Consider the following 26,921-nt stretch of genomic DNA (forward strand, 5'->3'; position numbering starts at 1 on the left):
CTCTCTTATTCTGCTCTTGTTACAATGTGAGTTAAATTTAAGTTCTTTTGGTAATAAATTAAAAATTCTAGGTACCAAATATTTGAGAGTTTTATTTCCATATTTATTACATACTTTTGGTACTGCCAAGCCATCATTAGACGTGAAGCGTGTATTATGGTTATGTTTGAGAGGAAACTTGAATGTATTACTATTAAATTGTTCCAAAATGATGCAAAGCCACATAGGAGTCATTCATTTTCAAATAGAGAATTATTCTATTCTAAAATTGTTTTTTTAAAAAATATTTATGGTTCATAATATTATGCACAAATATCATCATACTGTAAAATATTATTTGCTCATATGTAAGTACTTTTCATTCACACAACATCGTGTATCGATTAAAAAAAAAAAAGACTTTTTTTGTAATATGGTTAGTTTGATTAAATTTTTTGGTTTGTTAAAAACTTTTTTTTAACGGGGAAATTACGCGATTTTTTCAATATACCTACATGAATATTCATATGTCTTGTGGACTAATGCTCAGCGCATTTGCCTACCACGCAAGAGAACTCGGGTCCGATTCCCGACAAGGTTCATTTAATTAATTAACAATAATAAATTGCAAGCGACACTCAACTTAGGCATGTCCAAAAGAAAATATCAGTGAGCAAGCATTCCTTTAAACCAGTTTTTTACCTTTTTTAATACGCGGCCATAGAAAAGAGTAGACAAACACTTGAAAAATCACAAAAACAATGGCCTATAAGGTAAAACCGATTTTTAAATGAAAATGTGTACACTTTTATAAAAAAATGGAATATCTTTGTTTGTAATATATGACATAACCTACTTTAGATAAAAATAATCCAACAAAATACACATTTTCGTACAGAAAATTAGTTTTTACTTTAAAGACAATTGAAGACATCTCTATTCTAGCTAACAGTCCATTATACAGAGTGTTCTTTAAACCCTGTCACATCCGAAACACCGATGATGAGTATGGTCAAGAAGACATATTAGCATATTAAAAAAAATGTTTAGAACGAACAAATGTATTTCAAAGAAAATATAAAAAAGAAAACAATTGGTTGCGTACTTCTGCAGGGGAGAAACGAGGGGAGCGCCGCCGCGCGGTTGACGGTATATTAGACTCCCCCCTCCCCCTTCCTCGTTTCTTCCCTGCAGAAGTAAGCAACCATTTGTTTTTTTAAATATTTTATTTTTGTAAATTTTATTCTTTCTAAAAATTTATTTTAATGTGCCAAAATGTCTTCTTGCTCATACTGATCATCGTGGTTTCGGATGTGTCAGGATTTAAAGAATTCCCTGTATAAAGTAAAATGAAATTTTCCGTAAGAAAAAAAATAATATTGAAATAAAAATTATTTTTAGATATGTTTAATAACGGATTTTCTCCCAAATATACACATTTTCGTACAGAAAACTTTATTTTACTCTATAGACATTAAACATAACTCAAAATTTGATTCAACAGAGATGGATAAAAGTTTTCCAGTAAGACCGGAAGTCCAGGCATTCGTAAGTCATAAGCCCTGTAAATGCCTAGACTTCCATATACCCTTTTCAGAAATGTTTTCTCTCTCTGTTGCAACAAATTTAGATCCCAAGGGAGGAAATCCAGCCTGTCTACAAACATTTGGACATATTCAAATCATTGCTGATTAAACTAACTGGTAGAAGTATAAAAATTAAAAAAATGTTTTCCGGAGTTACGTAGTAGGTGAATTGGTTCAGCCAAATGAATCTCAGCTACTTCATAAAGGTCAACAGATGGAAGAGTTAGGGAAATGTGGATGTTTTAACAAAGGCAGAATGGTGACTGTTACACAGTGTGTAAAGTGCCACTTAAACCAGCCAATGACAGGTCATAAGCCCTGTAAATGCCTAGACTTGCATATTCCCTTCTCAAAAACGTTTTATATCTCTGTCGCAACAACTTTAGATATGACAAGAAATCCAGCCTGTTTACAAACATTTGGATAATCTCAAACCATTGGTGAAGATAACTTTGTTTACTTTCTATTGTGGTCCTGGGCCCTGATTACAATAATAATAATAATAACAATGTTTGGATAATTTATACAGCGCCATTTTTGTGAAAATCACCTCAAGGGCGCTGAACAATAAATAAATATCCCAACACGTCTTGCAGCTACAGAGCGCATGGACGGTTGGGATTCTAGTTCCTCGTCTCCAATTATGATATATTACAATTATGATGTATACGAGCTAGATAACAGAACGTCCTGCAGCTACAGAGCGCATGGACAATTAGAAATCTAGCCCCTATTTACATTTTTTTTTTAATTTTTTTTTTTTGACAATGAAGTTTAGAGTTTAAGTGATATTTTAAAAACGAAAAAAAAGCAAATGTATAAAATTAGAAGTTAGATAACAACAAGTCTTGCAGCTACTGAGCGCATGGACGGTTGAAATGGGAAGGGAATGGGAAGTTAACAGAGTCATCTTCGACTGTCTATTAAGAAAAACCGATATTTGTGTACGAAAATTCGTATATTTGCATGAACATTTAAAGTATCTTCGCCGGTCACCTATAATTGAACATGTTTAGAAGAAAAAAATGTGCGCATATTCTGCTTTTCATATGGAAAACTTAATTTTACTTTGTAGATAAAATTGAAGATAAATGTTAACTTCTCAGTTTAATCGGGGCCCTTTAGCGTTCAGTAGCTCAATCACAAATAACTATGGACGTGTTTAAAAACATGCTAAGCATTGAAGCGATCACAATGAACATTCTTCTTTCATACCTTACACACGCTACACTATCTTTGGTTTACGAAGTGTGCAAGGAGAGTGATTTGCTAATGAATGTGCAAAAGTCGAACGTCATGGTCTTTGAAAGAAATGTAACTATGACTGAATGTAAGATTGTAGTAAATGGAGATAGTTTGAAACAGGTCGAAGAATTTGTATATCTGGGTAGTATGTTACTATACTAGAGATGGAAATATGGACAAGGATATTGAAAGGAGGGTTAGTGCCGGTAACAGAGTTAATGGTGCCTTAAAGTCTGTCGTAGCAAATAAGTGTCTATCGCAAGAGGCTAAATTAGCAGTTCATAATGGAGTTCTGGTACCAACCCTAATGTATGGAAGCGAAGCATGGAGTTGGAAAAAAAGGGACGAAAGTAGACTGAATGCTTTTGAAATGCGATCCCTCAGGCGAATGTGCGGAAAAACAATGTATGATAGGTGCCCTAATGTCGAAATTAGAGCAGAATGCAAGGCTGAGTTAAGCATTATCGACAAAATTAAGAAAGGTCTTTTGCGATGGTTCGGTCATGTGGAGCGAATGAATGATGAAAGAACGGCTAAAAAGATTTATGATGCGAATGTGTCTGGTTGTAGAAGTCGAGGAAGGCCGAGAAAGACATGGCATGATCAAGTACAACAAATTCTTGAAAGTGGTCATGTGAAAAGTCGGAATAATCGACGTGCGTGCATGAGAAGATGTATGAATGTGAAGGAAGCAAAGGAAGTGTGCCAGGACAGAGTGGTGTGGCGTTCTATCCTCTCTGCCTACCCCTCCGGGGAAATGGCATGATGGTTAGTTAGTTAGTTACAATGAACAATAATGAACATGCTTAAGTTATCACAGTCATGAGTCGACGCGTGTGTAATCTCTAAGTCAACGCTCGTCCCGTTTTGTTTACAGTTCACTGGCGAAAAATCGGCTTTCAGCAAAATAGTAAGGAGTATCTAATACAAAAAAGTGACAATTAAATTACAATAACGATGGCGACTGCTTTTCTTGACATTTGGCTTGCCAGCCCCCGCTAAATGCAATGAATATCGTGATAAATAAATTTTTAAAAAATAGCAACAGTGATTGCGCAGCAGGATTATACGTCGCGAAACGTAAATATTTTGACATTGAATATTAGGTGTTCACGGATGTTGCATTGTGATCGGGAACACGATAAACAAGCATGGCGAGAAATGAGGAAGTTCAGTGGTTTTTTTCAAATTTTTTATTTGTTAATAGACTGTTAAACTAAGTCAAATTTTTTTTTTAAATATTTACATATCGTATTATCGGTACTGCGATTTTTTAAAGTTTTGTATTTCTGAAATAACTCCGCGTGTGACGTCAGAGGTTCATTTCCGCTTATTCTCATTCAGTTCTTCCCATTGGTCCAGAAGCGACAAGCAGACCGGAAATCTTCCATAGCTCTCAGATCATAGGTCGATTCACATGAACCAGTGACGTCATTTAAAGTAGTGCGTTTTTATCAAAGTATTTTTTATTATTTTTTCTGTACATTTTCAAGAAACTTTGCCGTACAATTTAATGCTCTAATTTTTACCCCGCGTAAGAAAACATTTTTTGTATCCAATTTCCCGTAGGGCTGAAGTTTCTCATTGTTATCACGTCGCTTATTAGCACGTTGATAGTTATTGGTAAGTTCTATCGCGTTATCCTATTTAATGTTTATTGTTTATTTGGTCAACGTGTTGTTTATTAATTTAAAAATTCCTATCCTTAAACATCTACCCGTTCCACATCCCTCCCCATACCAAATCAATAATTCGTAGCTTAGATCAACTTTCACAATCACTTTTAAAAAACGATCATTACACAATGAATGACAAGGTTTTTTGCTAGCATTACCTATTATAGAACAGAATAAATACACTTTCGTCTCGTTTAACAGTATTTTTTGTCCCACTCCACTGCATCTTGATGGTATTGCGTTTTCTCTTTCCGTTTCAGTTCGGCCGAACTACAAGACTCGCATGTAACTGTCATATTACAGAGAAAAAGATATTAGTACGTCCATCGAGATTCTACACTAAACTACCGGGCAAAACTGAACAAAAGACTCAGACAAACTTTTTAAAAGTAGAAAATATAAAATATTTTTGTAAAATAAATGTAATAATCTATAAGGGTTCATATTTTTTTTATCAATATTCCTACAGAGATGAGGTAGAATTTTTTCAAATTCAGGATTATCGATATTCGAGCGTTTACAGGGCTTATGACCTGTCATTGGCTGGGTTGAGTGGCCACTTTACGTTTTTACAACATTCCCCATTCCGCTTATTAGCGAATATCGACACAGGTACCATTTATTTACCAATATTGATAAAAAAAATATATACCTACTCCCCCTCGGGAGAAATCCAGATTTGTGTATGTACAAAAATACACATACCAAAAAATAATGTTGTCTATAAGGGTTCTTTTTATTTTATTTATTGGGAATATCAACAGTAATACATGTAAAAAAATATACAGAGAATAAAACCAATGACAGATATCCACAGAAATACATGCTAGTGTGTTTGTGTGAGTATATCGTAGGCTACTGAAATGGCTCAAAATTAAACAGCGGAGAGACTATCACTTCTGTTTAATGTACTTCATAGTCCTAACGCTCCTATATACCTGCGTAAACGCTTATCAGTTCATGGTTTACCTCTTCGTTCTAATTCTTAAGGCACTCTCTTAATACCCATCCACAATTCCACTTTCTTCTCTAAAGCTAGGGTTTCCTAGGACGGCGGTGCCCGTATTTTAACTGCCGTAGTGAACGGTGATGCGGTAGACAGCCTAACTCATATAGTGTACATGCGGCATTTTAAACACAACAACATTAAAAAAAAAATCTAATAGGATTTATATTATGTTATTGATTAAACCTCGATAAAGGATCACGTGTGGCTTCGAAACCGGTCGGTAATTAAGTACATAATAAGTGGTTAGAATCAAAGTTATTTATATTTTTATTTTAATCATGTACAAGAATTACTACCCATTCTAGATTACGCTGATGTTTCCATGACTGATTTAAGCTGTGAGCGACTCGATAAACTTGAACGAATTCAGAATACACGCACAAGGTACATTTTTGATCTTAGGAAATATGACCACATTTCTGACTATCGTAGGCAACTGAAATGGCTCAAAATTAGACAGCGGAGAGACTATCACTCCCTCTCACTTCTGTTCAATGTACTTCATAGTCCTAACGCTCCTATATACCTGCGTAAACGCTTATCAGTTCATGGTTTATCTCTTCGTTCTAATTCTCAAGGCACTCTCTTAATACCCATCCACAATTCCTCTTTCTTCTCTAACTCATATAGTGTCCATGCGGCTCGTCTGTGGAATCATCTCCCATCCACCATCAAAGAGGTTACTACATTATCTCTGTTTAAATCACGTCTGAAGAAACATCTCCTTTCTCTTCCTTAATCTCTCCTCCTTTTCTTTTGCCTATTGAGTAATCGTTTTGATTTGAGGTAATTTATAAACAAATCGTTTATTTCTATTTTTATGTATCTTTAGCTTTTTAATCTTTTTTTTCTATTGAATATGTTCTGTAACTTGAATTATAAAAATAAAACTTTTATTTTATTGGTTGGTTGGAAGAAATTGTCATTTGGCAATAAGCCCCCCAATGTACAAATAACATTATGTACAAAAAGTTAAATAAATAAATAAGTGTGTGAGAGGGTGGGTGAGTGTGTGTTATAATGGAATGATATTAATAAATATTTTTTTAAGTAAAAAAAAACTGTTTGTAGACAGGCTAAATTTCCCCCCTAGGGAGTTATTAAGATCCTCATTTGTTGCAACGGAGAGAAAAAACATTTTCGAAAAGAGAATATGGAAGTCTAGGCGCCCTACTGGGCTTATGAAAAAATTATGATGTACGAAGCCTATGTCAAAAGTAAATTAAGTTACATGATCGCCTTCTGGGGAACTGGCAACAAGACAGACATAACAAGAATACGAAGACAACAAAATAAAATTCTCAAACTAACATACAACCTACCCTACCTGACCTCTACGACTGAACTGTACAAAAAAACACCAGTTTGACATAAACTACTTGACTAAAATTGAGACCTTAAAAATTGTGCACAAAATAACACTGGGAAACATACAAGACGACGACATAATATTAGTCAAAAATGCTGACATACACAAATATAACACCAGACAACAACAACACTTTCATATTGAAAAAGCAAAGACAAACACAGGACAGTCAAATTACTACATAATGGACTTAAACGCTACAACGACCAACTTTACTACTTGGAAACTTTTACTGGAGACAAATTTAAAATCAATCTGAAAAAGCACATGATGACTGAACTAACTAGACTAGACGAGACATAAAATGACTAGACAATATTACATTTCTAATGTAACCCTAACGGGTTTTTCAAAATTGTAAATAAATAAAAATAAAAAAAAATAATAAAAAAATTACCTGTCATTGACTGGTATAAGTGGCCACTTTACACGCTGTGTAACATTTACGATTCTGCCTATGTTTAAACATTTACATTTCCCGAACTTTTCCATCTGCTGATTTTTGTGAAGTAAGAGGTAAAACCTTTGTCATGCGGGTGAGATTAATCCGGCTGAACCCTTCACCTACTACCTACTAGGCAATGCCTCATCTCTTAAATCTTCAGATTTTCTCTCAAAGGTTTCATTTCTTTTACTTCACAAAAGTCTTCTTTGTTTTTTATTTGTGTTTAAAAACGTGGAAGTACGCCGTCGTAGAGGCCAGGTGAAGAAAGCTGTTTTCTGTATGTGAAATGCAGCAAAAACAATTCAAAGATCTTGAAGAGTTGTCTATGGCTTTGAGAGAGAAAACAACCATTATTGTCGTCGCTACAATATGGAGCTATATTAAATCTACGGAGGACCCGATGGGCAGGCCATATAATCAGAAATGGACGACGAAAACCCCTTAAAACGCCTAACTCTCTCTGTGCCACAAGGACGACGAAGACCAGGTAGGCCCGAAATGCGATGGATGGACCGCACCAGTGCAGATATGACAATTCTGGAAGCGATGAACTGATGAGGAAGGGCAGCAGACCGACAAGAGTGGAGAAGACTCCTGGATTCAGCCAAAGTCCACCTGGGCTATCGAGATTATGGTGATGATAAAAACGACATTAAAAAGGAAAAAAAAAAAACAAAATTCAACTCGAAACAAATTCAAACAATAAATGAAATGCATATAACAGTTTAGAAGCTATGAAAAATTAGTTTTGCCCGAGTCTGGATTTTTAAAAACGAATTTCAAGTTAACTATTCAATCTATGATTTTAATCATTATAAGATCTGGGCTCCGATTACAGAGGGAAGTTAACAAAAACATTTAAGTTTGTAAGTGAAAATTCTTGATGGAAGTTCATTGTAATTTATTATATAAATAAAACACGAGTGATACTTTAATCCACAATTTTGTGTTTTTCCAAATTTGTGGATTAAAGTATCACTCGTGTTTTATTTATATAATAAAAAAAAAAGGAAGTTAACAAAGTTATCTTCAACTGTTTATAAAGAAAAATCGATATTTATGTACAAAAATGAGTATATTTGCATGAACGTTTGAAGTATCTTCGTCGGTAATCAATAATTGAACATGTTTAGAAGAAAAAAATGTGCGCATATTCTGCTTTTCATACAGAAAACTTCATTTTACTTGGTAGATAAAATTGAAGATAAATGTTAACTTCCCATTGTAATCGGAGCCCAGATCAAAACAGATCGGATCTAATCTTCAAATGTATTAAAATAAAAATATTTTGTAAAGCAGAAAATTTTCTTTCGAATGACGTATAATGACAATATTTTAAATAATCCCACTTCGCCTGTTTATCTGAGAGAGCTCATCCAACCTCTTTCACAACACGGACTATCTCTTCGTTCTAGTAACGAGAGAACCTTTTTAATACCCCGTCATCGCTCTAATTTTCTTGCCTCCTCTTTCACAGTAGTAGCCGCTCGATTGTGGAATAATCTACCCACTAATGTTAGAGACGCCCCTTCTTTATTTGCATTTAATTCAAGATTGAAATGTCACTATCTAAATATTTAAATTGTTCCTTTATCCTTCTTCTTTCCTCCCATCCCCTCTCCTCTCTTCATAGTATAGTGTTAATTTTTAAAACATATTTTTATTTTGTTAATCTTTGTTTTTAATTTTTGTATAAAATTGTAAGATTCAATATGTCCATGTATTTATAGTTTTCTCAAACTGAACGGTTTGGGTAGGTAGGAAGAAATTGCCTTAAGGCAATATGCCCGCCCTTATATGTATATATATATATATATTGTATATGTGTATATAAAGTGTCAAATAAATAAATACAACTTTGACCATTTTGTTTTACATTTGGTGCTCATTTTTAAATTTGTAAAAAAACGAACACAACTGATGTTAACACTTAATACTTTTTTTGATGGCGTGATTCCGAAAGATCGCGGATTTAAAATGGCAAAATGGCATAGCCTTAAAATTTGTGACGCGGAGTTTAGGTAGCCGGATGAGCCTACAAAATGGCCGAAGCGTTTTTTTTCTCGTCTCGGTAAGTATCGTGTGACCCACTTTATAGATTTGTCTCGAATTTTAGCGTTCTTTACGAGATAATGGTATTGTGCACAAATAGACCGAGAAACTGGGTTGGCTACGTTTATACACACTGGTCCCGAATACAAATCAAACGTAGATCGATTGCCAATCATTCGTCAGCAGTTTAAGTCAGAACTGCGGGACGCGAACCTGACTTGGGGAGGATGCAGAATGCTGGCTACGAGCTCACCCAGATGCTCACGGGTCATGCTGGGTTCATGAGCTACCTGCATCGCTTCAAGCTCTCCGAGATCGACAGCTGCCCATGCGACCTGTCACTTGTTGATGCATTGCCCCTTTTTCAGCTTTCAAAGACAACAGCTGGAGGCGCGATGCAGAAGCCGGGGTGAAGATCTATGCGACATCCCATCGGTGATAGGTAATAAAGAACTCACACGAGAGGTAGTATCATAAATGATCAATATAGTGCAGGCAAATAAACAAAAGTAGGGAACAAAATATATTGCTCACTTGTTCGTCCTCTTTTAGAATACGCATCCGTGATCTAGTCTGCCTTCTATGTAGGCCGGATAAATCATATCGAATCGGTGCAACATCGTTTGCTAAGAAAAGTAGCATGGCCAATCATTCATGCTCGAGAGGGAGACTACACTTACGGAGAAATGGACTCAATGTTCAAAATCTCAAGTCTACAAAAACGTAGAAATAACATTGACTCCATATTTATGTTGAAATTGCTGAATGGCTTAATTGATGTATTATCGTTACTGGAACAAGTGGCATTCAATGTTCCGATCCGCCGGTTGCGAAATAATAATGTGTTGTTCCTCGATCAACACAGCAAAAACTAAGGCTTGCATGCACCATTGTTCCGATTGTGTCGTATTGTAAACTCGAGACAAGATCTGGACTTTTTTGGTGTAAGTCTTTATAGATTTAAAATTCACTAAGATAGACCATTCTTATTTTGAGGTAGTAATTTTTTTTTGTCCTAGCTTTAATTTTATTTAATTGTATTTTACTTTATGAGTGCCTGTATTTATTATAAGTAATTGTATTTACCATTGTTAGAATGGACTGCATAAGTCCGTCAAATAAATTGCTATTGCCAAATGCTCGCAAATGAACTCCCCCCTAAAGTTGTGCGACTTGGAGTATGCAGACGGTGCGGTTATTCTTGAAAAGTCTGTTGGTGATTTTCAGTAATTAGTTTACTAACTGCAGGAATACGTAACTCGTCTAAGTCTTAATACTAATACCAAAAAGACTCAGATTCTGTGCAACAAATCCTGTCCTGACCCTGATCAGCCTCTCCACCCGTAATATAATAGTTAGAGGATCGAGAAAGTTGACAGCTTTAAATATTTGGGAGTTCACATAACTGAGGATGGAAGCACAGAGAGCTCGCAACCCGCCTAGGAATTGCTGGAGCAATTTTTAACACGATGCGTGTTGCCTGCAACTCTAGTCTATACTCGGTCAATTCTTGTATAATGCCAGTACTCCTATATGGGTGCGAATCTTGGCACCTTGCCAAAGTTCAGAACACCAAACTTCTAAGTTTTGAGATTAAGTGCTTGAGAAGAATATCAGGTATAAGGTGGTTTGATTTTATAAATAACATTGAAGTCCGATAACGGACGCAGCAGGCTCTTAAAGCGAGCGTCTTGAGGATGCGGCGGTGGACTTGGCTTGAACACGTGCTGAGAATGCCTCAGAAGAACCTATACTCAAGTCGCCTCTTCTTTGAACTTGCGGGCTCACACCGTCCTGTAAGGGCGTCGATGAGGATCTTTCGACTTTATTCGGCGGAATTAAGGGGCGCTGGATTGACGCGGGAAGAGGCGAAAATGCTGGCTGGCGATAGGGTCTCCCGGAGGCAACTGGTGATGTCCACATGCTCCACTTAGGAGCAGAAGTGGAAAAAAGAAGAAGTAAATGCTTGCAATAATTCGCTTGACATCAGGTCCACCGCCACACCTTCAAAATGCTCGTTATAGGAGGCTACTGTGTCCGTTCTGTAACTTCAATGTTAGTTATGTATTCGGACCATCTAATGCCTAATATTCTCCTCAAGCACTGACTCTAAAAATGTTAAATGTTGGTGTTTTAAGTTGTGGAAAGGTGCAAGGGTTCGCAGCCAGTACTCCTACTGGCATTATAATATACAAGAGCTGAATAATCGGTTTTTCGTTTTGACCAAAAAGACTTGATTTACAGACTGTTGCTTAAGAAATTCCTAGGCGGGTAGCGAGCTCAAACATATTTAAATAAAGTAATAATAAATCTTACCTTTCGCCTCGATACAGTAGGGGATTAGGAGAGCAGCCAAAAGAACCGGTAACTGCAAACATAACGCCGCCATCTTGTTAACAATTACGTCACTGCCACTGACGTCACAATCACTACGTCACACTATCACTGACAGTAGATTGTGCTGCCCAGAAGTTGACACCTGAAAATAAATATTTATTGTTAAAAACATTGTTGCAAGCAACTGAAATAGCCCAAAATTGGACAGTTAAAGGGTTATCACACCCTCTCACTTGCTTAATAGCCCTAGCGTTCCACTTAAAGAAAACGCGGTCTAACTTTCTTCATACAAACGTATTCCCGTATTTTCTCCCTCCATTATTTATTTATTCAAACGATTTGTAGACTTCTACACGTTTTAAATATGCAAATATAGTCAGACATGTATTTTTAATATTTAAAGCATTAACTCTGTGGTCAAACATTTTACTAAATGTTATTAACAATATTTTGAGTTTGTCCAAATTTTTGCAGACAAGGACTTCAAGAAGGTTTCAGCTCTTTAACTTCACAAACACCAACAGATGAAAGAATTGAATGAATATATATGTTTAAATATGGGCAGAATGATGGATGTTACACAGTGTGTAAAGTGGCCCCTCAAACCAGCCATTTACAGGTCATAAGCCCTGTAGATGCATAGACTTCTACATTACCTTATCTCAAATGTTCTTTATCTCTGTTGTAATATGTTAAATGTTATTAAATACTTTTATATAACCACTCACCGACTTTTCTATGTCTACCGGTTTCGAGACGTATCCGTCTCTTCGTCAGGACACCAATTAAACTAACATGTAAACCGAAAATAGAAAGGTTGGTAAGTGGTTATATACGAATATTTAATAACATTTAGACATGTAATTTACTTAAAAACAGCAAATAAAAATGATTAAAGAAAAATAAGAAAAATGAAAAAATAAATTGTACATTTTAAGTAAAAAATATATCGCTATACATAGAATACACTTTTGAATTTTAAAAGGCAGTGTATCAATTTACTATAATAATTGTAGTTAACTTATATAGCGCCATTTTCGTAATATGATACCTCAAGGGCGCTTTACAAAGTGATTATATAAAGATATGAATTTAATTTTAACTTTTTAATTTAAGAAAAATAATGTAATTTGTCACCATATGCTAAGAATTTATTCAAATGATTTAGAGAACAAGTGGGTTTTAAGTTTCTTCCGAAACATCACGTTTTTTTTTTTTTGGAAAAGAAATATTTGCGTTCTTATGATTTACCCAAATATTTAATTTTGAGGGCCATTTTCAATGAGTTGTAAATAACTCACTATTAGAAAATGGAATCGAGTTGGGGTAGAGTGGGATTCGAACCACGGACCTTCGGTCCGTGAGTCCGAGACACTAGCCACAGGACCACAACCCGATTTCACTTCACTCTCACAGTTTCGCACCTCTGCTGGGAGAGCATTCCATGCCGCTCTGTTCAAAAAAAGTTCTTAAAGTACCTTTTGTACTTAGAGTATTATATGTATATACTCTAAGCTTTTGTATAAGTTCCAAATTTCTAACCCACGTTCAAATTCAAATTACGAGCAACTTCTAACTCTTTTTCATTTTAATTCTCTGATAAAACGCCGCGTTGTTTTCCATATAAAATTTCTGTATAAAATATTAAACTAGAAAGTAGATACTAACCTCCTAAATAAAATACAAATAAATGCGGGATTGAGAACACTCAGACACCGGGAAATATTTAAACTGCCTTTGTTTTCAAATAATGCTACATACCACACACCTATGGCCAGCATGTGTCGGGAATATAATATATACTACCGAAACAATAAAATTGACATTTTTCATGATACTCTCTCAGCTTTTGCGAATAATCTCTTGGGAATAAATCTTATTCAATGAGTACACACGTACAACTTATTTTTTATTGCATTGTATCCTATATAAAAAAAATATATTTAAAAATATGTATTACAACTTAATGTATAAATCTATTTTGTGTAATTCTATAATTGAAGATATATATGCATGTAAAATTGTATCGACGAATGCTTTCAAATTGTATGTTTTCTAGTATGTATCTTTGTTGAATTACATAATAAAATAAAATTAAAAATAAAACTAGGTTCTTAAATTAATTAACAGATCAGCTAGAATTAATAAGGAAGGGGTACCCGAACTTTTTAAAAAGCAAGGGTGCCTGTCCGTAAATGCTATTCTATGCCTCAAATTTGTTACTAGATATCGATTTGATAGTAACTACCAGAAAATGTATTTACATACACACAATACAAGGCTAGCACAACGTGGAGGCTTGTCAGTACCGAGGTTAGTAAACAAGTATGGCCAAAGAACACTTCATTATATAATTACTAAAATTTCTTAATAAGATTCCTAAGCAGATCTTAAAAGAAAATGTTGACGAAACTTTTAAGTTTGCATTCTTTTTTTTATACATAATAATGTTCACTCACTGGGGTGTCCTGTGCCGAGGGAAACATTTTACAAGATGTGAAACATGCCTAAGATTAGCTATTTAACAAAGTTAACATAATAATAACTATAAAAAAAACGTAATTAATCTAATTAAACTATTTATCGTTAACATAATAAACAATAAAAAACTAAAATAATTATAAAACATAGACCAATAGATCAAATTTCATAAACAGTACACACATTTTACCTATTTGACTTGATCCACTCATCGATCCGTGCGCAACCCACCTCCACTATCCATTTCTTAATAGCAATTTTATATTGTGAGAACTTACTAATTGTCCTTATGGATAATGGAAGTGGATTGTACACTTTAACCGAGTAGTAGGCCAATCCTCTTTGACCGAAGGTTGTAATTATTTTTTTGCAGCATCAGGGTGGAGTATCTAGTAACTCTTGTATTTGTAACGGAAGGCAGAGAATAATGTTTACGTGCGTATAGTAACAAAGCTTTTACATAAAGTTGTTTTATAGATTTTACATTGATTATTTATTTATTTAGGTCTATGTAACATAGTCTAATATATATTTACAACACAATATTTACATCTATACTTATTCTAACATTATTTGTCACTATTATACACTTAATATCCTAATTTATAATATTAACGGTTTCATATGTACATTTTCATTCATTATATTCACTATTTACACTATATACTACCTAATATTTTTCACATATTTACTTTTTACGTTTAATTTTAAATTTATTTACATTTATTTCATTTTTTATGCTTTCTGGCATTTCCTCAAATAATTGTATTCCCTTGTACATAAGGCAGTTCTGGGACATTGATTTTGATTTCTTTTCCAGTCTTATATTTTTAGATCCTCTTGTTGCATAGTTTCTATGAAAGAACTCATTATTTTTTAGTTTATTTTGAAAATATCTCGGAACTATTCCTTTAATAATTTTGTTTATTTCATTGGCAACATTGAATTTGATTCTTTGATCAATGACTAATATGTAACAAGGCTTTAAATTGATTATTATTTATGTTAACAGTCATCTATTTAATTGTTTGTATATACATTTTGTGTCAAACATACGTATGCTTTTAGTTAGTAATAATGTTAATGTTACCTTTTAAATATATATAGTTTCTCTAACGTTTTTCTTTGTAAATGAAAAATAAGAAACCTGCTGACAGCCGGTTTCGCTGTTTAGGGGGTTTCATTATTTTTCCTTTTATACTTTTCTGTTCATGTTACCTTCTTAAATAAAAATAAATACAAAAAAAGTATCGCCCGTCTTAATAATACTTATAATCTTAATAATACAGTGAGTATGTTTGTTGAATTACCTAATAAAATAAATAAAGAGCCTTTTCAGTTTGACATCACTGTGACTCGCCACCAGAGACTCAAGTTGGACAAGGAGCGATGTTGGGAAAAACTGACCGCCATTATTCGTTGGAGGTCCTTGATATGATAAATTCGCAGACAGAGGATGCTTCATGAATGTTAATGGCCAAGAGACGATCCTGGGACGGATAAGGAATACAAAAAATGGGGCCACTAATAAAATTTAATCGACATTTCTTTAACCTCACTTTTTTTCTTTGGTTATATATTTTTTAAATCTCTATCTGAATGTGCATATTTTTGGGTGATCCCGTGTAAGCTGGATTATAATAATAATAATAATCAAAGTCTATTAACAAAAATAACAACTACTTTATCTACTACATACACACTTAGGTAATAGATTCCTCTGGATCGTGTCTAGTCTAGCTAACTAGGTACAACCTGTTTTAAGGCAGACATTTTTATGCAAAAATAAACAATAACATTACTACCCACTTGTTAGTATACTAAACAGTTTTACAATATTAATTTATTAGGAATTTATTTTTAGTAAATTTTCCGATTTTTCTCGACCTGAATCCAGTAAACAATTTTTAACAAATTTGTTAAATTGAATCCGGGTCATGGTTTTGCAATCTTTGGGTAACATATGAAATATTTTGGGGCCCAGAAACCTGAAATTTCTTTGCCCGAATTCAGAGTTTGTGGAAGACCCCGTGACCACCCTCTAGTTTGACTTCTGGTAGTGTGGGAGTGTTCTTTTTGGGATTTGATAGAATAATTTACTTGCACAAACATTATTCTAAAAATATATAATTGTCTTATATCTAAGATCTCGAACCCCTCAGTGTAGTTGCGTGCGATATTCGGTTACGTGGTCGAATTTGCGAGGATTAAAGATTTTATTTATTTATTTGACACTTTATACACATATACAATAAATATACATATAAGGGCGGGTATATTGCCTTAAGGCAATTTCTTCCTACCTACCCAAACCGTTCAGTTTGAGAAAATTATAAATACATGGACATATTGAATCTTACAATTTTATACAAAAATTAAAAGCAAAGATTAACAAAAATAAATGTATCTAAAAAAAAAAACACTATACTATGAAGAGAGGAGAGGGGATGGGAAGGAAAGAAGAAGGATAAAGGAACATTAGATAGTGACATTTCAATCTTCACTTAAATGTAAATAAAGAAGGGGCGTCTCTAACATTAGTGGGTAGATTATTCCACAATCGAGCGGTTCCTACTGTGAAAGAGGCAAAAAAATTAGAGCGATGACAGGGTATTAAAAGGGTTCTCACGTTACTAGAACGAAGAGATAGTCCGTGTTGTGAAAGAGGTTGGAAGAGCTCTCTCAGATAAACAGGCGAAGTGGGATTATTTAAAATATTGTGAAGAAGTGATAGAATGTGAATGTTTCTTCTATGCCTGATACTGAGCCAGTGTAGTTGCGTGCGATACTCGGTTATGTGGTCAAATTTGCGAAGATTAAGGATATAACAAATACAAATATTCTGCAATCGTTCTAACTTATCAAGCAATTCAGAGTTAGCATCTGGATAACATACATCCGCGTAGTCAAGGAGTGGAAGAAGTAACCTCTGGACTAATGTTTGCTTAACATTAATTGGCAAGAAATTCTGTAATCTTTTAAGTGAGTGCAAACTGCTATAAAGTCTACGACTAACTTCGTTAACCTGATCGTGCCACTCTAAATGCTTATGAATGATAATACCTAAGTTTTTGACTGAAGTCATGAATGGAATTTCTGGAAAGATATAACGTATACAAACATTCTGCAATCGTTCTAACTTAGCGAGCAATTGAACGTAGTTATGCAGAAAGCAGCCAGCCATAGAAAAGTAAAACTGAGAAATTAGCACCTTTATGAAACGAGTGAATGGTCAAATCTTCACGACAGTTGGAATGTTTTTGATTTTGACAAATGATAAACAATGAATACATTAGTTTTTTTACATTACAAACAAGAATGTAAGTATGTATTTAACCTGTTTCAATGATTTTTGAAGTACCGACAATTTTTTTTATGTGCTGTGGGTGTTTTTTGCAAATTGAGAAATGTCGTTTTTGTGATCGACACTTTTCCAGTAGGTGATTATTACAGTTAAATTGTATGAAAATGGTCTGGCTGTTTTAGCAGAACATAGAATTGACCTTACTGCTCTTGAAAACAACAATATCTATTTTTTTCGAAACTGTGGACGTTCAATTCAGAATTAGCATCTGGATAACGTACATCTGCATAATCAAGGATTGGTAGATGTAAGTTCACAAGATCGATCTCGTGAGGCCCGAACAGCGACAACTGTGGCCCAGAGGGCTGCTCAACTGATTTTTTCAGCACGTTCGCTGCTAGTTATCACTGGTATCAAACCTAGAACGGACAGGCATTTTGAAGTGTATTGTCACGGGTCGACCAAACAACAAACCGGTAATCCCAATATGGCGGCGCGGAGGGCTGACTTTATGGCGCGCTGTCAGACGGCAGCGGGCGGCGCGGCGGGCGGCGGCCTCTGACGTCACGGGTCACGGATATGGCTGCTCGCCACATCACGTTAGCGGCCAGTGATTTTTAATCTTATCTGACGAACCGCTTGTAATGTAAAAAAAATATCTTTTGAGACCTTTTTTGACATTTAAGTAAATTTCTCACTTACTGCTTGCCATATTGCGTTTACTATGATTATATTATATTTCAATTGATCGGAACCACCATGAACACAATCACAATACTAGAGAAAATAACAAAATTAGACTTCCATTTAGGAAAAAGGCAAAGTCACAAAATTCCATTTTATTTAAAGCAATTAAAAAGTATTACGAAATGGAAAAAAATATTTATGACGAAAAAAACATATCAAAATTTAAAATAATGGTCAAAACATATGTGATAAACAATTTATAAATTAAATATATTTGCAATGTTATTATTAGAACACACATAACAATATGTATGATATGTGTGCCCTACTTTAAGATTTAAATAAATAAATAAATTAACAAAGAAACCATCACGCCGTTTCCCCGTAGGGGTAGGCAGAGAAGATAGAACGCCATATCACTTTATCTTGGCATACAGACCTCGCTTCCTCTACATTCATACATCTTCTCATGCACGGACGCCGATTAGTCCTACTTTTGACATGTCCATTTTTAAGTATTTGATGGACTTGCTCGTGCCATGTCTTTCTCGGCCTTCCTCGTTTTCTGCATCCATCAACATTCGCATCGTAGATCCTTTTAACCGTTCTTTCGTTGTCCATTCGCTCTACATGTCCAAACCAACGCAGCACCCCTTTCTTGATTCTGTCGATAACGCATATCTCGTCCTTACACAGTTCACGGATCTCGCTCGACATTTGTGCACCTATCATACATCGTTTTGCCACACATTCGCCTGAGGGATCGCATTTCGACAGCATTTAACCTACTTTCATCGTAATTTTTAAATTCCATACTTCGCTCCCATACATTAGTTTGCACTGGAACTCCGTCGTGAACTGCTAGTTTTTATTTTATTTTTATTTTATTTATTTCGAATACAAACAGATGTACAGGTTAAATGAATATTAAAAAAATATATATATATAAAATGTATACATAGTAGGGCCTGCCATCCAATTATATGTATTCACTAAATAATACTGTAATAAAGCGACGACGGCTTGAAGTTTAAACTATATAAATAGTAAATATACTATATATTAAAATAAGATAAATATGGACAAAACAAGGAGATAGTGGAAAGGAAAAGAAGGAAATTGATAAGGACTGGTAAAGGATGATTGAAGGAAAGTGAGAGTGGAAAATTGCATTTAATTTAATGATTAAATGAATTATGAATGAAGAGCATGAATCAAGCCTATTAATTCTCTTCTGTACATATTGTATGGAGTGTTAAATATATCAAGACTATTAAATTTTTTGTTAAATGTTTAACATAGTTTGGCCTCCTGCGATAAACATTTGTTTGCCAAAGTAGATTTCAGTGCACCGTTCACCCTGTTCCCCGGCACTCACCCTCCTTTCCATCCCTAGTAAACATACTTCCCAGATACACAAATTCTCCTACCTGATTCAGAATATCTCCGTTCACACTGATCTCACATTTAGTTATATTTTCATCCCTCTCAAAAACCATAACTTTCGATTTATCAACATTCATAAGCAAATCGCTTTTCTTGCATACATCGTAGACTTTTGTTACCAAGAATTGCGGGTCTCCTTTGCTGCTATCAAGAAGCGCGGCATCATCCGCATACAGAAGACAGTTAACAGTTATACCACTCATTTTTGCTCCCATTCTTAAATCTTTCAGTTCTTTCATACAGTTATCGATGTATATGTTGAACAGCCATGGCGACATTACACATCCCTGTTTGACTCCTTTAGGAATGTCAAACCACGATGTGAATGACCCATTCACCTTCACACATGCTGTGCTGTCCTTGTACAGAAACGCAATAGCCCTTGTCAGGTTGCCATTCACTCCATACTCCGATAAAACCTTCCACAATTTCCCTCTGTCAACTCCATCAAATGCCTTTTGCAGATCGACAAATGCGCAGAAAAGTTTCTGGTGTTTAGCCAGAAACTTTTCTGTCATATTTCATACATCTTCTTCCATTCATAAATCCACTTTGTATGTCCCACACTCTATCTTTAGTCACTTTTCTTACTCTCTCAATCAGTATTCTGCCATAAATCTTTCCAACAGCGCTCAAAAGGCTGATAGCTCTATAGTTTCCGCAGTCCACCCTAGAGCCTTTTCCCTAGTATAGAGGCATAACAACAGCTCTCCTCCAATCAGGTAGAGTGTATTCCTCTTCTAAACATAGGTTAAAAAGCTTATGTAGCCATACAAAAATTATTTCTCCACCCGCCTTTATAAACTCTGTGGCAATGTTATCATAACCTTGCGCTTTCCCATTCTTCATATACTTAGCAGCATTTTTCATTTCTACCATACTTATCTCTTTCGCATCGTCACCTGCATTTACGTTTACTCGAGAAGGTGGTACACTGGCTATATTTCCTGTGTGCGTTTCGTACACCTCCTCAAAATATTCCTTCCATCTTGTTTTAATTCCACTATAAGTCGTCACCATTTTTCCATGAATTCAAATATCTTAAATTCTTGTGTGGGTATGTCGCAGAACTCGACAAAGAATAAAATATTTGATATATTATCTCTCTTATTCTTTTTAGGATTGGTTGGTTTTAGTTGTAAACATTTCATTTCGACAGGAGTTGAATGATTGAAATGTCAACTGACCGATTTGTTCTAAACAAATAAACCATTACGCCGCTTCCCCGTAGGGGTAGGCAGAGAGAAGATAGAACGCCACATCACTCTATCTATACATTTATGTATTTTTATTTATATCCCTACAGAGATGAGGTAAAATTTTTTTTTCAAATTCAAGATTCAGGATTATGGATATTCGAGCGTTTACAGGGCTTATGACCTGTCATTGGCTGGGTTAAGTGGCCACTTTACGTAGGTACTACAACATTCCCCATTACGCTTATTTTAGCGAATATCCACACCAGGTAACATTTTTGGTTTTTGTATATATGCTACGAATCAAGAACCCATCCACAAGCGAGTTGGAAGCGCCACCTATGCATTGATATTGAAGTTAAGTATTTATTAGCAGATTATAATTAGCAGATTACTTTATTTTATGTAGTTAAGACTCATCAGCCGAGTTAAATTAAGTACTAGTAAACGCCTGCAGATGACTCTGCAATTTATTTTTACTTATATTTTTACCAGATTTTTTATAACATTTTTTGGTTCGTGTACCTGCACACAAATCTGGATTTCCTCCCTTCTTGGGAGAAAATCCAGATTTGTGTGCAGGTACACGAACCAAAAAATTGTTATACATTTATGTTCATATCATGGCTGTGTGACCATACCTGGCTATATGTAGGCCAAATTTTATTAGATTAAATTTATTGACAGTGACGAGTATTTATGTAATGGAAATTTGTCTTATTGTACAATAAAGACCTGAATATTTTAGTACACAGGAAAAAAAAACTTTCACAACACCAGGAAGAAAAATAAATTAAAAATTCCATAAACGAAACAACGGCCCGTATGCATGGCAGTAAAAATATATAAAAAGCTCCCCAATAAAAAATAGAGTTAAAAAAATCGCAGGTTCGTTAAAAGTGTTTCTAATCAACAAATAATAATAATGGTTTATTAGCAAAAATTACAATTTCTTTATTTACTACATACACTATTAGGTAACAGACTTCTCTGGATTATGTCCAGTCTGCCTAACTATAGTCTTTAAAATAAAGCTTGATTAGAATGACACCTGTACAACTAATTACATTAGAGATGGGAAATTACTGATCACTGATCAAATCGATTTTATCAGTTATTTCATGCAATCATGAAGCTCTGTTTCCGAAAATTGATATAAAAAACGAAAAACAAGCCTATTATAGTGTGTTTAACACAATTATTCACCAAAAAATGAGACATTTATACTTTTTTCATGAACAACATCAAATTAATTATCTTTTTATTTGATCAATTTGTCCCATCTTTAACGTTTTTGCAAAATAATGTAACCTTGTAAGAACGTCGTTAATAATTAGGTTTATTTTATTTAAATTTATTTCAACAGAGAGGGAAAAAGTTTTCGAGAAGGGAATATGGAAGTCTAGGCATTTACAATCTCACCCAGATCTCACACAATCTGGGTGAGATTGTAAATGCCCTGTAAATGCCTAGACTTCCATATTCCCTTCTCGAAAACTTTTTCCCTCTCTGTTGAAATAAATTTAAATACGAACAACTCCCAAGGGAGGAAATCCAGCCAGTCTGCAAGCATTTGGACATAATCAAACATTGTTAGGTTTATTTTAGTTTTAAAGCTGATTTTATATATTTATGTTGATTTATGTTTCAAGCATTGTATTAAAAAAATAAATTAACACGCCAGATACAAATGATTTTTCGTGTGTCAATATAAATAACTCCTTTGACGTTACTACAAAGTTATGTCGTCACTTTTTCTGACAACTGTCATTCTAATCATGTTAGGCAGACATTTTATGCAAAAATAAACAATAACATGACTACCTACTAGATAATTTATAATAAATTTATACAATATATATAACATTTATTATTTTATAATTTTTTTAGTAAGTGTTCCGATTTTTCTTAACCTAAAATCCAGTCACTATTTGATTACAAATTTATTTAATTGAATTCGGGTCTTGGTTTTGTAATGTTCGGGTAACATATTGAATATATTTATTTCAATACTATTTATTAATTTTGGAAAATGTAATAGAATAAATTAAAATGTATTAAATATAATTAATGTAATAAATAGACACCATAATCTTGCATAATATTTTTATTATTTGGGTTTTCTCAACTTTGTCATTTATTTGTTTCTTTTTTTATTTTTTTATTTTTGAAATTATTTTTTATTCTATTTTTTTATTTTGTTTTGGTTAGATTGTAAAAGAATGCTGGTGGCAATAAGTCCGCCATTTAACTGTGCATACCTTTGTTGTTAATTTTGTATGTATGACACTGATATTATGGTTAATTAAGATTTATTAATATTATTATTATTATTAATTGTAGTGCTTTCACACTAATAGATTACGCAGACAGGGTATATAGTCTAAGCTTATAACCGAGTTGCACAGTTTAAACCCGCGCTGTGCCAGCGCACAGTGTGTAGTTTCGGGTATCTAGATCAACTTTATTATTGTTTTAATGTTTTTGGGACAATATACTAGATGGTAATAAGAACACGTTTTTTAATTTTGTGAATTAACTTTTTTTTACTAATGTAAAAACATATATTATGAAAAAAAATACAAAAAAGTGATAATATCAATGGAAAAAGTACATTTCAATTTTCATTCATAAAAAGCATATTTGTAAAAATATATATATAACAATATTCTGAGTTTGTCCAAATTTTCGTAGACAAGAACTGGATTCAACTACCCGGGGAGCTGTTTATATTAACATATTACAACAGAGATGAAGAACATTTAAGAGAAGGTAATATAGAAGTCTAGGCATCTACAGGGCTTATGACCTGTCAATGGCTGGTTTAAGTGGCCACTTTACACTGTGTAAAATATAAAACTTTGTAACTGTACTGTATGTTTCCTAAATAAAAGATATGAAAAAAAAAAAAATAATAAAGACACTGGATTAAAAGTACTTCATGTTGAAAATAAAATATTAAAATTAGACAACTTAAAAATCTTAGAAATTAAAAAACCGATTCATAATAAGAAAACAATAATTAATAACCAAATAAACAATATTTCTTTTAGTCCTCTCCTGTCTAGCTTCGAAAATATAGATATCAAATTACCACCCTTGTTAGGGAAAAAAAGACTTGATTTATTGGGTCCACGTGTCGTATTTAGTAAACATGATAAAAATAAAATAGGAATTAATTCATTAGTTACGTAAACCTTGACGAAGAAGCTTGTTTGCTTTGAAACCGGTCGGTGGAAAAAAAAACAATAAAAAAATTAGTGGTTAAAACAAAGTTGTTTTATTTATTTTATTATAATGGCAAATAAATGCTTGGCAAATAAATGCTTGTCACAAGAGGCAAAATCGGCAGTTCACAACGGAGTCCTGGTCCCGTCCCTGATGTATGGGAGCGAAGTATGGACTTGGAAAAACAGGGATGAAAGTAGGCTGCATGCTGTCGAAATGCGATCTCTCAGGCGAATGTGTGGTAAAACTATGTACGATAGATGCACAAATGGTGAGATCCGTACATTATGTAAGGCTGAGACAAGCATTATCGACAAAATCAAGAAAGGAGCTCTGCGCTGGTTCGGACATGTAGAACGAATGGACAGCGAGAGAACGGCTAAGAATATTTACAATGCGAATGTTGATGGATGCAGAAATAGAGGAAGACCGAGAAAGGCATGGCATGACCAAATCCAACAAATACTTAAAGATGGACATGTCAAAAGTCGGAATAATCGGCGCGCGTGCATGAGAAGATGTATGAATGTAGAGAAAGCGAGATCTGTATGCAAAGATAGAGTGTTGTGGTGTTCTATCCTCTCTGCCTACCCTTACGGGGAAACTGCGTGATGGTTTGTTGTTGTTGTTGTTAAGTTCTGCAACAAAACCTCTCGACACTGGATCCAAAGCAGCGCTACGGTAGCCTCCACTCAAGCATGGATACATCCATCATGTTGAAAGTATTATATTAATTATTCAAGTAATGAGGTTTTTCTTACAATATGTATGGGCATGTATGACAAGATGTATGAATGTGGAAGAGGCTAGGATTGTATGCCAGGATAGACGTGTGTGGCGGTCCATTCTCTCTGCCTACCCCTACGGGGAAATGTCGTGATGGTAGAATTATTATTCTGATTTTTACAAGTTCTGCAACAAAACCTCTCGCTTGCTCCAAAGCAGCGCTACGGTAGCCTCCACTCAAGCATGGATACATCCATCATGTTGAAAGTATTATATTAATTATTCAAGTAATGAGGTTTTTCTTACAATATGTATGGGCATGTATGACAAGATGTATGAATGTGGAAGAGGGTAGGATTGTATGCCAGGATAGACGTGTGTGGCGGTCCATTCTCTCTGCCTACCCCTACGGGGAAATGGCGTGATGGTAGAATTATTATTCTGATTTTTACAAGTTCTGCAACAAAACCTCTCGACACTGGCTCCAAAGCAGCGCTACGGTAGCCTCCACTCAAGCATGGATACATCCATCATGTTGAAAGTATTATATTAATTATTCAAGTAATGAGGTTTTTCTTACAATATGTATGGGCATGTATGACAAGATGTATGAATGTGGAAGAGGCTAGGATTGTATGCCAGGATAGACGTGTGTGGCGGTCCATTCTCTCTGCCTACCCCTACGGGGAAATGGCGTGATGGTGGAATTATTATTCTGATTTTTACAAGTTCTGCAACAAAACCTCTCGACACTGGCTCCAAAGCAGCGCCACGGTAGCCTCCACTCAAGCATGGATACATCCATCATGTTGAAAGTATTATATTAATTATTCAAGTAATGAGGTTTTTCTTCTCTTGCGCGTAAACTCGGCATGGCATCACCTCTGTTTGAAATTAACCTGCTCGTTTGAAGATTTCATTTCTTGAACAAATATTAACTCTGAGGCTATGCATTGTTCCCCCGCAAGCAGACCTGATAAGATCCAGCCTAATTATGCAAATTGAAAGAGTGACCGTAGCTTGAACTAATGCTGCGATTTCACACCATTTGTTCGCGGCTCATTTTTTAAAAAGAAATTATATTTAAATTTATTTCAACAGAGAGGGAAAAAGTTTTCGAGAAGGGAATATGGAAGTCTAGGCATTTACAGGGCTTATGACCTGTCATTGGCTGGTTTAAGTGGCCACTTTACACACTGTGTAACATTCACCATTCTGCCCATGTTTGAACATCCACATTTCCTCATTTCCTCAACTCTTCCATCTGTTGACTTTTGTGAAGTGAAAGAGCTGAAACCTTTATCACGTGGGTGAGATTCATCCGGCTGAACCAAATCACCTACTAGGCAACGCCTGGAAACAATTTTCCAATTTTTATACTTCTTCTTTTACCAGGTAGTAATTCAACAATGTTTGATTATGTCCAAATGCTTGCAGACTGGCTGGATTTCCTCCCTAGGAAGTTGTTCATATTAAAATTTATTTCAACAGAGAGGGAAAAAGTTTTCGAGAAGGGAAAGGTTTCAGCTCTTTCACTTCACAAAAGTCAACAGATGGAAGAGTTGAGGAAATGAGGAAATGTGGATGTTCAAACATGGGCAGAATGGTGAATGTTACACAGTGTGTAAAGTGGCCACTTAAACCAGCCAATGACAGGTCATAAGCCCTGTAAATGCCTAGACTTCCATATTCCCTTCTCGAAAACTTTTTCCCTCTCTGTTGAAATAAATTTAAATATGAACAACTCCCTAGGGAGGAAATCCAGCCAGTCTGCAAGCATTTGGACATAATCAAACATTGTAGAAATTAAATTATTTAATAGCGAAAAATCGAATTTCACTTATTTTTGTAAGACAACAACAACAACAACAACAAACCATCACGCCGTTTCCCCGTAGGGGTAGGCAGAGAGGATAGAACGCCATAACACTCTATCTTGGCATACAGACCTCGCTTCCTCTACATTCATACATCTTCTTATGCACGCACGCCGATTATTCCTACTTTTGACATGTCCATCTTCAAGTATTTGATGGACTTGATCGTGCCATGTCTTTCTCGGTCTTCCTCGTTTTCTGCATCCATAAACATTTGCATCGTAGATCATTTTAGTCGATCTTTCGCTGTCCATTCGCTCTACATGTCCAAACCAACG

At 34.8% G+C, this 26,921-nt stretch overlaps 1 protein-coding gene across 1 annotated transcript in view; it reads right to left on the reverse strand.

The window, feature by feature from the left end:
• qsm (Zona pelucida superfamily protein qsm) overlaps positions 1–11,841 on the reverse strand; it is a 70,728-nt gene extending 58,887 nt beyond the window's left edge. The window contains exon 1 of the mRNA XM_088239171.1: positions 11,678–11,841. Coding sequence (XP_088095297.1) covers positions 11,678–11,750 — 73 coding nt within the window. The 5' untranslated portion in view covers positions 11,751–11,841. The remainder of the gene's footprint in view (positions 1–11,677) is intronic.
• Positions 11,842–26,921: the final 15,080 nt, after the last annotated feature.

The sequence above is a fragment of the Micrasema longulum genome, unplaced genomic scaffold (assembly GCF_059751315.1).
Source record: "Micrasema longulum isolate JH-2025_06_02 unplaced genomic scaffold, ASM5975131v1 h1tg002085l, whole genome shotgun sequence".
Lineage (NCBI taxonomy): Eukaryota > Metazoa > Arthropoda > Insecta > Trichoptera > Brachycentridae > Micrasema > Micrasema longulum.